Here is a 15,789-nt window from a genome sequence, read left to right on the forward strand (position 1 = left end):
TTACACGTACTATGTTGGGTACACCACGGTTACTCTTTTTTAGTAACCGTGGGTAGACTGGCAAAGTCGGGACTTCTTTTTTGTTTTACACAAAGGAATAATAAATTGTTCTTTTAGTCCTTTTAGCGTGATCGCAAAAACTAACTTGACCGCTAAAGAAATCCCAGTTGGGTTATCATGTATTGATTACCACATGGCCGTGTATTTATAAAATTTGGGATTGCTTTTACCCGACATCTGATTAATTTTCAAAACTTTTAACTGCGGGGTTCGGTAGGACAAATACTTGGGGTATATTTGCAATAAGGTCTACCAACTTTTCAATCACTTTTCACAACTTTGGACGCTGTTTAAAATTATACATTCACTTCGTATAATCGCCTATTTATATATTTTGTGATTGCTTTCAATTTTCTAACGTTTAACTGAGGGGGTTCAGCAGCGGAAACACTTTCAGTTGGGAACATTGCAAACAAATCCAGACATTTTGCAATCGCTTTACACAACTTTGTTACACAACACTATTTCTTAACTTTATACATTCAGTTCGTATTCAAATAAAATAACCAGCTAGCATGAGACTTTAAGTGCAAGTCTAGGCGCTGCTTTTTTTACTCATTAATAAACATACTTATTTGAATTATGTGTGATAAAATTTGTCATTCTTACACATGCAACTATGGAAAAGAACACGCAAACTGGTATCATTCCTACCATACAACAAAACCCAGTATAAACAAATCCATATTTAAGATGATGTTCTGAACCATCAACAATGCGTCAGGTCTTCTTCCGATGACACCATTCCAAAACTTATAGTCCAAACCAACAAAACAAACCTTACATTCACACATAGTTTCAACTAAAGCGCAACTGAAAAGGTCTTCGTTTTTTTCGGTGAGAGTGCATGCATTTAACTTGCATATGACATATCACGCTATCACGTCATTATGTGGCCGATGCATGGCAAATGCTGAATGCAAAATCAAACAGACCATATTCGATAGTGATGGTAGCCTGGTGTTCGTCTTCACTTTCTAACTCGATTTGTCTATACAATTTTCAACAAATGATACCATGTAGGTTACACCTAGAAGTGTAAACTTTACCAAACTGTATGCTAATTAGATACAGTTAATAGTTATTTGATTTGCAGTGTAAACGTGCTTTCGTGTGCACACAAAATGTTGTGATTCTCGCTTATTTTACTGCCTTGATTAGTGTAGCCCTCCCACTGTCGCTTGTACAAAAATCGGTGACCCTAAAAAAACACCAACCCTCCTTCTTGTATTTTTTGTCCAGCTCCTTACACTGCATGGTGTAATTGAAACACATATCATGATTGCCATGACTACCATCATGGTGTTCATGGTAATAAAAATAGTGATGATATGACATCCATGGGAGTGACATAGTGTGACTTCTATCTTTAAATGTTACAATTTTATCATTTTAATTTATTTGTAGATTTACGACTTACGAATTATGTAATAGTCAATCTAATGAAGGCAAGCATTCAGTTGTGATTTAATAAATTATCTGGGTCGTATCGAGGATACACGTAGGGGCCGCGAGTCTGTAAAGCTTCAGCAATAGCTACAACTCTCTAAATATTTGGTGCATGTGGCTGTGAATATTCAAAACAAACCTTTGGAACCCACCAGTAAAAAAAACAGTTGCCTGTGTCTAAAAAACTATTCGTGAAATGCACCCTTTGTGAATTAAAAAATATAATGCCCCACACTTTACTAACGTGCCAGTGCCGAAACAAGTCTTTAAATTGAGGTGAGATTGAAACCTTTTTCTTATTACTTCGTGTTTTCATTTGCCCATCGTCCGAATAGCACAGTTTCGCTAAACCCGGCCCACTAATGTTGAAGCTTCGGCCGAATAAATGATCCTTGGCTGGCGAATATGTCATTTGCCCAGAAACAATGTATTGATGTTTATTTTATTATTTATTTCATTAGTTTTCTTTACAGTCAGTTTTGAATATTATATCACAACAGTGACATTCAAGGTCGCAAGGCACAATTAAAATTGGAGTATGATTTATCGTAAACTAAATGCACATCCTAAGCACTGTGTCCATATAAACACTTTTGTGTCCGTTTCGTTATCGCGCCCTCATGAGGCGTAAGTTTGTTATTGTGCAATAACAAGATGGCTGCCACCGTGTCTGTCGAAAGTGCTGCCGATGATCAGAAGGAAACCACCGCACAAGAACCTGCGACGTTCAAGTCTTTGGTGAGTATGTATCACTGGAACCAGCATGATGTACAGGTGGACATAATACGTAAAATGTTCTGTTGTTTGTGACCGTGTGTACTGTCAAATCCGATGTGTTTTTCCGGTCGGGTATGCTGGGCATGGCGCATTGACGCTGCAGGTCGGCGTCTTCTACACCGATCTGACGCATATCACGCAAGGTGTGCCGGGAGTTTGTTCGAAACTTCGAACGTTTTTTAGTCAGTCGTCGGTTAGCACGTATTTTACGGATATATGAAATCGTTTCATGTGCCTGTTTACTAAATAATGATAAATGAAACTTAGAAAACTTGTAAGAACAAACTGGGCCTAAATTGCGCAAATTGCAATAAGTTTACGCTGCTAGAGTCTGGGGCACGGATCTAGAAGCCGTACCTACACACGAATTGGTGACGTCACAAAATACATGACCTTCAATCGGGGTCGTTTCCTTGGTATATACGAATTGGTATATACAAATTACAATAAAGATACTTACGACATTACACATAAGGTAAAATAAATCATGTGACAATATAATGATAATAACGGTAATAAATCCTAGCTTAACAGTTGAACAGAACGATCATATAGTCAGTCGGGTGACGCAGAGGGTCACGCACTTGTTACAAAATGGCCGTGTGGTTGAAACTGGGTCATGGCGTGACGGGCGAGGAAGACATCATTAAACACTCTCAAAATCACAATAAAACGGGGAAGTGGTTGCATATTACGGTGTAGCCAACATGGGAAATAAAAAACCGCCCATTACAAACGACATGGGTTCGAATCACACGAGATACACACTCACCAGAACCGAAGCAATCAGAAACGAGCAATCGTTTTGGCTTTTCCGTTCAACTCATCGGAACACTGGAGTAGTTAGAAAAACGAACACCACTTAACGACCAACGTCGTGGCGTGGTACACAAGCGTGCCATCAAAATAAAAGAAAATTAGCTTGAAAAGACAGTGGGTTCGAGTCCCGCTCAGAGCTACCGTAAAAACGTAAATCAAATAAACTGAAATCTCTCAAACCGTAAACAAGTAAGCAAAGAACGTCACGAAAAAATAATAAACCTCACAAAACTCCACCGTACAAAACTGAATGAATAAATAATAAAATAACTTACGTCTTAAACTGGACGACGAGCAATTTGTTCAACAGTTTCTAGTCACAAGAGATAAACAAGACCCAAGTAAAGGTAAGTTTTGTTAAAGTGTCGATGGCGTTCCCTATATTACGAAAACAATTCAGGCAACAGACGAATATCTTCTGTGGTGTTGTGGAATTTATACTGTGTCTGCGGAATTGTTGATTGAGGGTTCGAAGCCAGCTGTTAACATTTTGTTAGAAAGTTTCACAATTAAATCAAATATCCAATGATACCAGTATATTTATTTCATTATTTTAACAACTTGCAATGGTGTTAGTTGGTCAAACACGAGTTCTTACACCTAAATATGTATCAAATATTTATCCACACATTTATTCTCTCAATTTAACAACCTTGTAGAGGTGGAAATTAATTAAACAACAGGTATTTACTCACAAATATAATGGTCAATATTTGTCCATACATTCATTCTGTCAATTTAAGAACTTGTAATTGTTGGAATTAATCAAATGAGAGTTGTCTACACCAAAATATTTGTCTGCACATTTATTCTCTCAATTTAACAACTTGTAATGGTGTAAAATAATTAAACGAGAGCTGTCTACACCAAAATAAGTCTAAAATATTTGTCCACACATTTATTCTCTCAATTTAACAACTTGTATTTGTGGGAATTAATCAAACGCGAGTTGTTTACACCAAAATAAGACTCAAATATTAGTCCATACATTTATTCTCTCAATTTAACAACTTGTAATGGTGTAAAATAATTAAACGAGAGCTGTCTACACCAAAATAAGTCTAAAATATTTGTCCGCACATTTATTCTCTCAATTTAACAACTTGTAATGGTGTAAAATAAATAAACGAGAGCTGTCTACACCAAAATAAGTCTAAAATATTTGTCCGCACATTTATTCTCTCAATTTAACAACTTGTAATGGTGTAAAATAATTAAACGAGAGCTGTCTACACCAAAATAAGTCTAAAATATTTGTCCACACATTTATTCTCTCAATTTAACAACTTGTAATGGTGTAAAATAGTTAAACGAGAGCTGTCTACACCAAAATAAGTCTAAAATATTTGTCCGCACATTTATTCTCTCAATTTAACAACTTGTAATGGTATAAAATAATTAAACGAGAGCTGTCTACACCAAAATAAGTCTAAAATATTTGTCCGCACATTTATTCTCTCAATTTAACAACTTGTAATGGTATAAAATAATTAAACGAGAGCTGTCTACACCAAAATAAGTCTAAAATATTTGTCCGCACATTTATTCTCTCAATTTAACAACTTGTAATGGTGTAAAATAATCAAACAAGAGCTGTCTACACCAAAATAAGTATTAAATATTTGTCCACACATTTATTCTCTCAATTTAACAATTTGTATTTGTGGGAATTAATCAAACGCGAGTTGTTTACACCAAAATAAGACTCAAATATTAGTCCATACATTTATTCTCTCAATTTAACAACTTGTAATGGTGTAAAATAATTAAACGAGAGCTGTCTACACCAAAATAAGTCTAAAATATTTGTCCGCACACTTATTCTCTCAATTTAACAACTTGGAATTGTGGGAATTAATCAAACAAGAGCTGTCTACACCAAAATAAGTATTAAATATTTGTCCGCACACTTATTCTCTCAATTTAACAACTTGTATTTGTGGGAATTAATCAAACGCGAGTTGTTTACACCAAAATAAGTATTAAATATTTGTTGAGAAATTTATTTTCTCAATTTAACAACTTGTAATGGTGTAAAATAATTAAACGAGTTGTCTACACCAAAATTAATCTCAAATATTTGTCCACACATTTATTGTCACAATTTAACCACTTGTTAATAGTGGAAATTACTTAAACACGACTTGTTTAATCAGTTGACATCAATGCAACTTACCTGCAGACAGTGCACAACAGAGTATCATTATTGAGCAAATATAAACAGGAACGTGTCTTGGCATTAGGTTTAGGGTCGGGTCAGGTATGGGCAACGGAATTATTAACAGGAATGTGTCTTGGCATTAGGGTTAGGGTCGGGTCAGGTATGGGCAACGCAAATGGCAAACACCCAATTGGCAAAATGTACACTAACGGGTTATGCCATGTATATAGTTTACACAAGTAAAAACACAAAATTGCCAATTTTTTGGACAATTGTAACTCAATAATAGAAATATGTTGTATTTCTATATATATACACACTGTATAGTTTTATCAATTGCAAACACAACCAGTCAATCCATCGTGGTCTTGTGGGTCAGTTCTCTACATAGTGATCAGGAGGAGCCGGGTTCAATTCCCTTGCCTGCCCATCTTTTTCTCGCAAACACTATTTGGCAATAAAGCTAAATATGACAAAAAATTATTCAATTTGCATGACTACCCACATAGCTCAGTTGATTTGTACTATGTCAGCAATGTGAGCGATCGCTGGTTCGAATCCAGTATGTTTAGTTAGATTTTTGAATGCTAGTGAAGACAGTGCTCCTATGAATAGGACTTAAATCCTATTATTTGTGTGAAGACACTCGTGGTACAGTGGACAAGACAGTGCGCTGGGAACTCAAAGATCGCAAGTTCGAATCACGTCGAAGTCGACGAAGAACGAACACAGTTGACAGCTGTAGGTCACGTGCAACAACAGACACGAGGAGCATGGCTGCTCTCCAAATGGGTCCCTTCTTTTGTATTGACCCCCTAATGATTACTGATCCCCCTTTCTAACTCTTCCCCCCAAAATAATATATCGCCCCTTTTAAAATGTATTGACCCACAAATTAATGAATATTCATGAGCACAGAAACTGCTACGTCATGAATAAATTAGCATAATTAAAAAAAAATTTGCATAAAGTGTAGGTACGTCTTCTGGAGTCCTGCCGAGTCTGGTTCGGATGGAGTCCTACGCGCGATTTTATTGCGCTCAAGGACGTTATATTTTCGAACTAGTTGAAACCGGAAATAACGCAACTACTTTCGAACTTCAAACACAACTTTGATTATCGTTATTATGTGTTAGTTTCTGTTGTTTCAAAGATTGAATTATGTATGACAATAATATTTCACTCTATAAACAATGTTTCACTAAAATATGTGATTCAAAGGCAACCCAAATTGTAAAAAAGCAATATCAAGTTCCGCATATAAACACTGTTGTAAAGAGGCGCCGGAGCGGAATTTTAGCCAAAATCGGCTAGTAAGGCGTCATATGACACAGGTCTGTGCTGGGACAGCGCTTCCGGTGACGACACAACGGGGCATGGCGATCTAGTAGTTGCAACGAAGTTGCATGGTTGTATGTTGTCTTCTGTCTTCGCCACGTGTGTGATATCTAGTCTACAAATAAGCATGTATACCTATATTTCAAATGGCGAAAATGTGATGAACATAAAGAAAATCCACTTTTCTTGAGTACATCACATTTTCGCGGATGGCTGTCCCAATATATGTTGTGCCGGAAGTAGTCACGTGGTGACCTTGTAAACAGACTGAAGACGTACTCAGCATTGACCTTTCCACCTTGTTGAGATATGTGGGAATGAGAAAAATCACTAGATTTAGTCAGAGGTACATTACTTGGGGTTTGCAACTCGCATAGTACTGTATGGTGACATCATGTCAAGATCCCATTCAAGTCTCTTCTCGTAGATAGCGAGACTGAGGCTACGACCTTCTGACATGACGCATATCAATGTTCAAGGTTTGTTATGAAAAAAATAAACTTTTCTTGTCACTATCATAGTGAAAAATGTAATACATCGAAAATGTACAGAAAATATAGTTCTCGTAATCCGTCATATCGTGGGCAGCTATTTTGATCCACCTGGACATCCCAGTATCCTAGTTACCTCGGGCATGCGCATGCGCATTTTTTCTGAGTTGGAACGCTTATGCGAGAGCGAGATTGTGATGGGATCTTGGTATCATGTCACCGGAGTTACAAACCCCAAGTAATGTACCTCTGATTTAGTATATATATCAAGTTGGTGCCACACACAATTCTTGCGTCTCCGCTGATTAAAATTTGACCCGAAACACTATTCAAAGTTGAAATATTTTCAGTCTGTTGCCAGAAAATGATTGCCTTAACATTGAACAACATCCAGTAGGTGCTTTATCATGAATGAGCTGTCTCACTTTGCATAATTTGTTAAAACAACAAGCCGAATGGCACAGAAATGGCACTGGTCCAAACTCTTAGAGTATCGTATATAGATTTCTTCCATACTCCCTTCTATATATTGAAATTGCCAAATACTTAAAAGTGTAACTGAATAAGGCCAATTGACTTTTTTTGTGTGCAAAATTTATTTATAAACAACATTATGAAAAAAAAATCAAGTGAAAAGGGTATATAATGGCGCCACCAACGAGACAATAAAGCAGGAGATAGCTAGCAGACAAGATGTTTTATCATTTTCCATACGCACGCGTTTAGTAAACCAGCATATACAACGAGTTACCACGATCGTTATCATGGGGAAACGCTGTGTTGTTGGCGGGTGTAGTAACACACACGGCAATCGCGCAAATGCGTTCCCAAAAGATTCAAATTTACGACATCAGTGGACCAAAGCAGTCAAGAACACCAGGAAATATTGGGATGGACCTTCTCCTTATAACGTTATCTGCGTTAGTGCTCATTTTATGCCCGAATCATTTATCAGTACAGGTTCATGTGTTTCGATCTTGCAGTTGTAGGTATTTGTCCTACCGGAAATAGAACATGTGATGTATCGAACGCACACAAATTTATATTTTAGAGTGCAGATTTTCTAACATTACCGATACATTGTTCAGGTGGAGTTTAATAAAAATAACAACGTTAAGATTTTCGGTCACAATGTTCAAACTCTGTGCCTGAATCGTCAGTCATTTTGGGGAGGTACACGGTCACCCACATTGCGTACTTTTCTCGCAGGTTCAAACCTGTATGGGCCACTTTGTCCCTGGCACTCTAAAACAAAATCGTGACATCTCTCGTTGTCATCATATTCCTCGATCTCACAACTCTCGCCAGATGATGATAAGATAGATTCCGTGCCGCTTTCAGAGCACTGCATGCGTATAGCGACCATTGTGAAACGATGACAAATTCACGCCTGTGACGTCACAAATCACCCTTGTATGCTAATTCACTACGTTCAATTACCCATCATAGGTTCGCCAGCTGGAGCCTCGTTCTGAGTCGGCCAAGAAATTGGACGTGGGTGTTTCCTTATCCAGAACATTTTTCACTTGATTTTTTTTCATATTAGTACAAACAGTACAAAACAGAAAGGATACTGGCCTTCTTTCTAGACTAAGACTAAGTGCACATAAATTAATCATTGAATCTGGAAGACACCAAAAACCAAAAATAAAAATTGAAGATAGGAAATGTGCAAAATGTAATATTACTGAAGATGAGCTACACTTGTTCACATCATGCACTGAGGCCAGAGTAAGATTATACACAAAGTTCTCAGAATCAATTGAAAATTTTGTTCAAGCAAATAATACAGAAAACAGACTGCTGAGAATAGACCATTGATAAAAGAATTAATTAAATACATCAAAACAGCATATACAACAAGAAAACAATATTATCAATGTTAAACAAAAACTCATGGAAATGTAATATTCAAATTTTTATCTTCAAGTACCAGTAATATTTCTTTACTATATCTTTATGCTAAGTATAGTTTTAGTTTTTTAGAATAGTTTGTTATACCTTTATTACATTTGTATTCACCTAAATTGAATTTCTTTCAATATGGTTGTAATAAAGAATTATCTTATCTTATCTTATCTTATACATGTATATACAAATGTTATCTATAGATCTTGCTTCAAGAATGGCTGTTGATTGCTCTTGCTATGCTCGGTATTATGCCCCACACCTAGGATAACCAAAAAATGTCTTATTATTCTGAAGTTGTTATTCCTCCTAATCCTGATACTGGGCCGCGTTAACGCCATGACCATGGATTGCAGTTCTCTGATATATACATGACAGGTTATTACATGGTGTAGTCCTTCGTCTTTCAGAATATAGCAAATTTTGAAAAAAAACAACATTATTTTGTTGTTGTTGTTGTCAGACGACTACTGATCAACACAGTATCAAAGCTGTAATCAATGTTTTTGTATCATGCTAAAGTCTAAAATGTACATATTAATTTATTTGTAATTTTAATAAAGCCATGGATGAATAGATGTAAACTCAAACAAGAGTTACACTCGTTTGTATAAATCAGTTGGTTGAATCAAGTTTATTGCTTTTACTTATATAACTTTTCCAATAATGAAAATCAAAAAGACATCACTTCAGTATAGATTATTATTATAAATTACAGGGACTTGTTGATGTATTATGTGAAACATGTGAGCAGTTGAAATGGAAAGAACCTACAAAAATACAGAGAGAATCCATTCCCCTGGCGTTGGAAGGTATGAATTATATCCTTAGATGTTACATAATGATATTCAGCATAACATGTACAATTGAAATTGCATTTCTATCAAATAATACATCAGTCTATGAACCATTGAATGAGAACTAGATACATGAATTATAAGACTAAACTAAAGGAGTTTTTATATTACATGAAACATTGACCAATCATACATCATCACTGACACATGGTTAAAGCAAAGACAATCTCTTTCTATTGTCTAAGTATAACTTTCAAAGCAGTACATAATGATGAGATCCCAGTGCAATGCAAACTCAAGTCTGTCTTGTTTGGAAATATTGAAATCCTATACCAGAAGCTGATGTAAATGATGCATAATTTAATCAATGATGAAAACAAATTAGGGATTATAAATTCAATATTCTATTTTCAAATTCAATTTTGCAACTTTTGTGGTACCATTAATTCCTATTGTGATGTTACCCATATCGAAACTAACCCAATTATTAAAAAAGGAGGAGATATTTACTTGATTAAATATTATTTTAGCAGATTTATTATTGCTGGGATATTCACTACAATACATTTTATTGTCAACTTAACATATTCACAAGATTTTAATTTATGCACATTAATAGCAAAATAATCGAAAATTAAATTAAGCTCTATACAATATTGCTGACTATATCTAAATGAAGAACTGCAGGTTAAACAATAATTTGTAAAATAAAATAATATTTTGTTTTCAATAAAATTATTTGTGGGCTTCTGTATTACAGGGAAAGATGTAATAGGTCTAGCAGAAACAGGATCTGGGAAGACTGGAGCCTTTGCTCTGCCGATATTACAAGATTTATTAGAACACCCACAAAGGCTATTTGCATTGATATTAACGCCCACAAGAGAATTGGCATTCCAGATATCAGAACAGTTTGAAGCCCTTGGATCAGCAATTGGAATCAAATGTGGTAACTATCAGCTGATCTACACTATCCAATCACCTTCCATCTCAAACATCAGCTGATCTACACCATCCAATCACCTTCCATCTCAAACATCAGCTGATCTACACCATCTAATCACCTTCCATCTCAAACATCAGTAAATATACACAATCCAATCACCTTCCATCTCAAACATCAGCTGATCTACACCATCCAATCACCTTCCATCTCACACATCAGCTGATCTACACCATCCAATCACCTCCCATCTCAAACATCAGCTGATCTACACCACCCAATCACCTTCTATCTCGGACATCAGTAAATATACACAATCCAATCACCTTCCATCTCAAACATCAGCTGATCTACACAACCCAGTCTATCAAGAGATACACTGGTCTATATGTACCAATGACTGTCACAGCTATGTAACGTCTACAAATGTTTATTTTCAGCTGTGGTTGTAGGTGGTATTGATATGATGTCACAGGCTTTACAGCTGGCAAAGAAACCACATGTTGTCGTAGCAACACCGGGACGATTAGTGGATCATTTAGAAAATACAAAGGGATTTAACCTCAGATCTGTTAAATATTTGGTAGGTTATAATCCAAGCCAGTGATTGGTTTGATATTGTCACATGTCAAGTGCATCAATCATTCATTGGTCTGTTATAGTATTAATTTGAATAATGCCTTGAGTGGTTACTAAAAAAGTAAAATTCACCAGGGTACAGGCTTTAAATTTATATTCTTGTAACAATTTTATGTATTTAGACAAACATTGTTACGTAAATGTGTGACCTGGTCACGCATCCTGGTACTTTCTAGAGGTGTAACTGAGAAATTTTAATAATTTTGCCAACAACATGCAAGCAGCGTAATGTTCAAAAACTGCTTATCGGTAACATTGCAAAAATTGAATATTAGACAATACCTCTACAAAATGCCAGGATGTATGACCCCTAGGGGTCATATATGTAGTTATGTGTAGAAATAATAATTACTGCTTATTTACATATATGCATAGGTGATGGATGAAGCTGACAGGATTTTAAACATGGATTTTGAGATTGAATTGGATAAGATTTTAAAAGTGATTCCAAGAGAAAGAAGGACTTATCTATACTCGGCAACCATGACTAAAAAGGTGAGTCTCCCTGACATGCCTATATTGAAAATAATCTTCCTCTTTGGATGAAAAATCTTTCATACTGCTGGCAGTACCCGGTAATGTGATTCAAACCCATGCACCTACTGATAAGTATCATTGATAAGCACCAGTTTACTTGACTTGTGTAATGCAAGGCATTTCTAGTACTCATACTCAAGTAGGGTTGCTAATTAACTTGTATTATAAAAATAAGACTTTTCTCGCACTTGTTGATAACTATAGTTTGATATGATGGCAAAACACATTGGTGTTGTATAATATTTTAAACAATTCCACATTGCGCTGAAATGTACAACACAAGAACAAGTTTTCTGTAACGATTTTTTGTCTGTTGTCATTAGTAGGACAAATTATTATTTGCTCTAGAGATGCATCTATGGCCAAAATAAACAATGATCCAGTATGCAAAAAAAAATGTTTGTTTCATGTGCATTTCTATTTGAGATATACTTCCAATAGAACAAATGCAACATTCATATTTAAATTACCATCCTATTGTTCTGATTGGTGGATTGTATTATATAATTGTAGGTTGCTAAGTTACAGAGAGCATCATTAAAAAACCCAGTGAAAGTAGAAGTCAATACTAAATATCAAACAGTAGAAAAGTTACTGCAGTATTATCTTTTTATTCCAAGTAAATACAAGGTGAGTTATTACATGCTGGAACTTTATCACTGCTTATTAACATTTTTGGCACCAAGGTTAACCTCAAGCGTCATCCACAAAATAGTTCCATTTGTCGTCTGCTTCTTTCCACAGAAATTGTTGACAAAAAATTTCAATTTTTTTGATCGAAAAATAGAAGCAGCATCACATTTTATCTGTTTGGTTCAAAATTAAGAATGAATTCAGTGAAAATTAGAGAAAATGTGAACAAATTTACCCATTTTGAGTAGGAACAAAATTTGACACTCAAGGGATTAAAATTAAAGCCTTCATATGAATCACATTGACAGGATACAAAATCATTAAAATACTACATACCCTGTTATTTATGTAAGTGCATGCACTGCTAATAGAGAAAATACAGTAACTTTGATTTTAGATTTGTGGTTGTCATTATGTTAGGCTTTCACTGCCATGTTTTCGAAATGAAAATCATAATAAATGTGATGTGACACTAGTGACTTTCTATTGATTTGAACATCACAGAATTCCTGTATACTTGTTTTACAGGATGTGTATTTGGTTTATATATTGAATGAGTTAGCTGGTAATAGTTTCATGGTGTTCTGTAGTACTTGTAATAACACACAGCGTGTTGCTTTGATGTTACGTAATCTTGGATTGACGGCTGTACCCCTACATGGTCAAATGAGCCAGGTACGTATACAGTAGATGTCTGTGGTGTACTCATGCATAATGACATAGTACCAAGGTGTTTGTAAGAAATTCGGTCAAAACAAATGGCATTATCTGCCATTAACATAGAATTTATTATAATTAGTGGTCAGACCTCTAGATTAAACTGCAGTACAGCACTTGAGGATACAATGCTTGAATATTATAATTCACCAAATTTTCAGTGCAAAATTTTTCAATAATTTTTGACTCCCATGTGCAAAGCACATAATGGGAGTCTTTGCAGTTAGTGTGTCTGTGTTTTTGTTTATTTTTGATCAAATGTACATAATATACCATTAATTTAAGGTCTTGATCAACATTTCTGAAAAAATACAGAAACAATTTTGCAGGTTTATTTCGTGAAAGGTGACAAGTTTGCGTTTAAAGTTAACATCAGCATTCAAAGGTTTAATTAAGTTTAGTTTGTGATTTGTCTAACATGAATATGTAATACCCATCTATGTGATGTCTTTCATTTAATCAGTGTAATGTTGATTAATACAAAAGATGACAATGGTTATTGGTTATCATGTGATCATACTCTCGTTCTCTTTCAAAGTATGTCATGTTCGCGTTCACTCTCATCGACATGGACTACACTTTGTATTTTCTTTGAACAGAACAAAAGACTTGGAATGTTGAATAAGTTCAAAGGCAAGGACAGGTCAATTCTCATAGCAACTGATGTTGCCAGCAGGTAATCTTCTCACACTGTACAGTTAACAAAAAAAGGTAATATGAGGTTATTAAGAGGATACTGCAAAGTATGCATGAAGACAGTACAGCGAGAGTATCGATCGATGCGCAGCAGCGGTCTGTGCATCTGTCGATATGACTGTGTACTGTCTGAGTTATGCTTCATTTCCTCCCAGGAATACATCATGGGAATGCCCAAATACAAAAAGTTTAAAACAGAATCAGCAAACTTTTTTGTGTGGGCTTGGGTCAAACCCTGGAGGCGGCCATGTTTGTTTTTATTATTAGAGGACGCTTACGTGCATAATCGATCCATATTTGGAATTCACGTTTCCTTATATGGTAGAATGAAAATAACCAGTACAATACTGCAAAATTACGGCACGCTGTAACTTATAGCGTTACGGTGACAGATGTATCATAATTATAGTGTTTATTGTACAGCAAGGTTATCCAATAGTGACACTAATAATTTGATTATTTATGGCAACACAATTTTGACAGACAAGCGTCCAGTTGTATGAATTTTGACCAAGTTTAAATTCAAAATGGAACTCAATACTAGGAAAATTTTAAAACTAGTATTGTCATTTATTTGATGGCTTTTGCTCAACAAAATATGAAGAATTTGTATAAATTTGAGTTGGCGTTTTTGAACTAAAGCATCATTTCTGTGCTTGTAAATGATTAATTTTTGTGTTTTTTTCCTCAGAGGTCTGGATATTCCACATGTTGACATAGTAATCAATTTTGACATACCAACACATTCAAAGGTAAATAAATTTGTGTATGTCGTATCAAGTGTATTGGCCTGGTTAAAATCTGATGTAGGCATAGACTTTATTATGTTTTCAGCTTAGAAGACAGTAAAAAAGATGAATAATGGCAAAAATATAAAAGGACAAGGTGGAGCCTATATATTAAGTTTTAATACAATTTTGAGTGTAAATGCCGTTAAGTATGAAAGAAAAAAAACTTGTTAACAATGGAAATGTAAAATGTTTTGCTTTTAATCTCCATAAATAGGACTACATACATAGAGTTGGAAGAACTGCTAGGGCAGGAAAATCAGGAAAAGCCATCACTTTTGTTACACAGTGAGTGTCACATTATTTACTTAATAGTACCTTTATGCATTGCCATATAAATTAAAAAGATGTTGTCTGGAGCCATATTTCTGAAATGCTCTTACTGATCATGTCACGTGACAATTCCTTCCATCGAATTCAAAATTTCAGACTGGCAAGCATTGTTTTAATGTATGCTGATCTGGGAGTCTCTGGCAGGTGATGTCATGTATTCAGCAGCCATATTTTAACAATATACAGGATTGATGGACCGCAAATACAAAGTCATAAAACTCAACTGCAAATTTTATTTTTCCAGATATGATGTTGAGTTGTATCAAAGAATAGAACAATTGATCAGTAAACAATTGCCATTGTACCCATCAGAAGAAGAAGATGTTATGATGTTGGTAGAACGAGTGACAGAAGCACAGAGATATGCCAGAATGGTAAGAATAGTAATCCCACACGTCTGTTGTGTAAATATGGTCCATCAACATAGTTGAATTGAAACTGATATCTTTATTATTATTACAGGAAATGACGGACAACGATGACAAGAAAAGGAAAGGCAGGAGAGGGGATTTTGATGATTCTGAAGAGTCAACTGGAATCAGGAAAAAATTTAAAATGAAAAAGAAATAAATTAACACTTCAACTATTAGATTTTTTTTTATATAATTTGTGAAAATCTATTAAAAATGGTGGCACAGCTATCCCAATTTACTTCCATGACTTGCAACTCCGTCATTAGTTCCTTGTATAATCTTCTAGTTAA

The 15,789-nt window shown here is 35.2% G+C and overlaps 1 protein-coding gene across 1 annotated transcript; it reads left to right on the forward strand.

Moving 5' to 3' along the window:
* The first annotated feature begins 2,154 nt into the window (after window positions 1-2,154).
* LOC100378521 (putative ATP-dependent RNA helicase DDX47) lies at window positions 2,155-15,737 on the forward strand. Its single transcript, XM_002735222.3, has 12 exons — window positions 2,155-2,247; window positions 9,722-9,815; window positions 10,561-10,749; window positions 11,184-11,326; window positions 11,758-11,877; window positions 12,433-12,549; window positions 13,081-13,227; window positions 13,869-13,945; window positions 14,657-14,717; window positions 14,971-15,041; window positions 15,331-15,460; window positions 15,549-15,737. The coding sequence occupies exons 1-12, from the start codon at window positions 2,164-2,166 to the stop codon at window positions 15,654-15,656; spliced, it is 1,341 nt and encodes a 446-aa protein (XP_002735268.1). The 5' UTR covers window positions 2,155-2,163; the 3' UTR covers window positions 15,657-15,737.
* Window positions 15,738-15,789: the final 52 nt, after the last annotated feature.

The sequence above is a fragment of the Saccoglossus kowalevskii genome, chromosome 8 (genome assembly GCF_978046115.1).
Source record: "Saccoglossus kowalevskii chromosome 8, keSacKowa6.1, whole genome shotgun sequence".
Lineage (NCBI taxonomy): Eukaryota > Metazoa > Hemichordata > Enteropneusta > Harrimaniidae > Saccoglossus > Saccoglossus kowalevskii.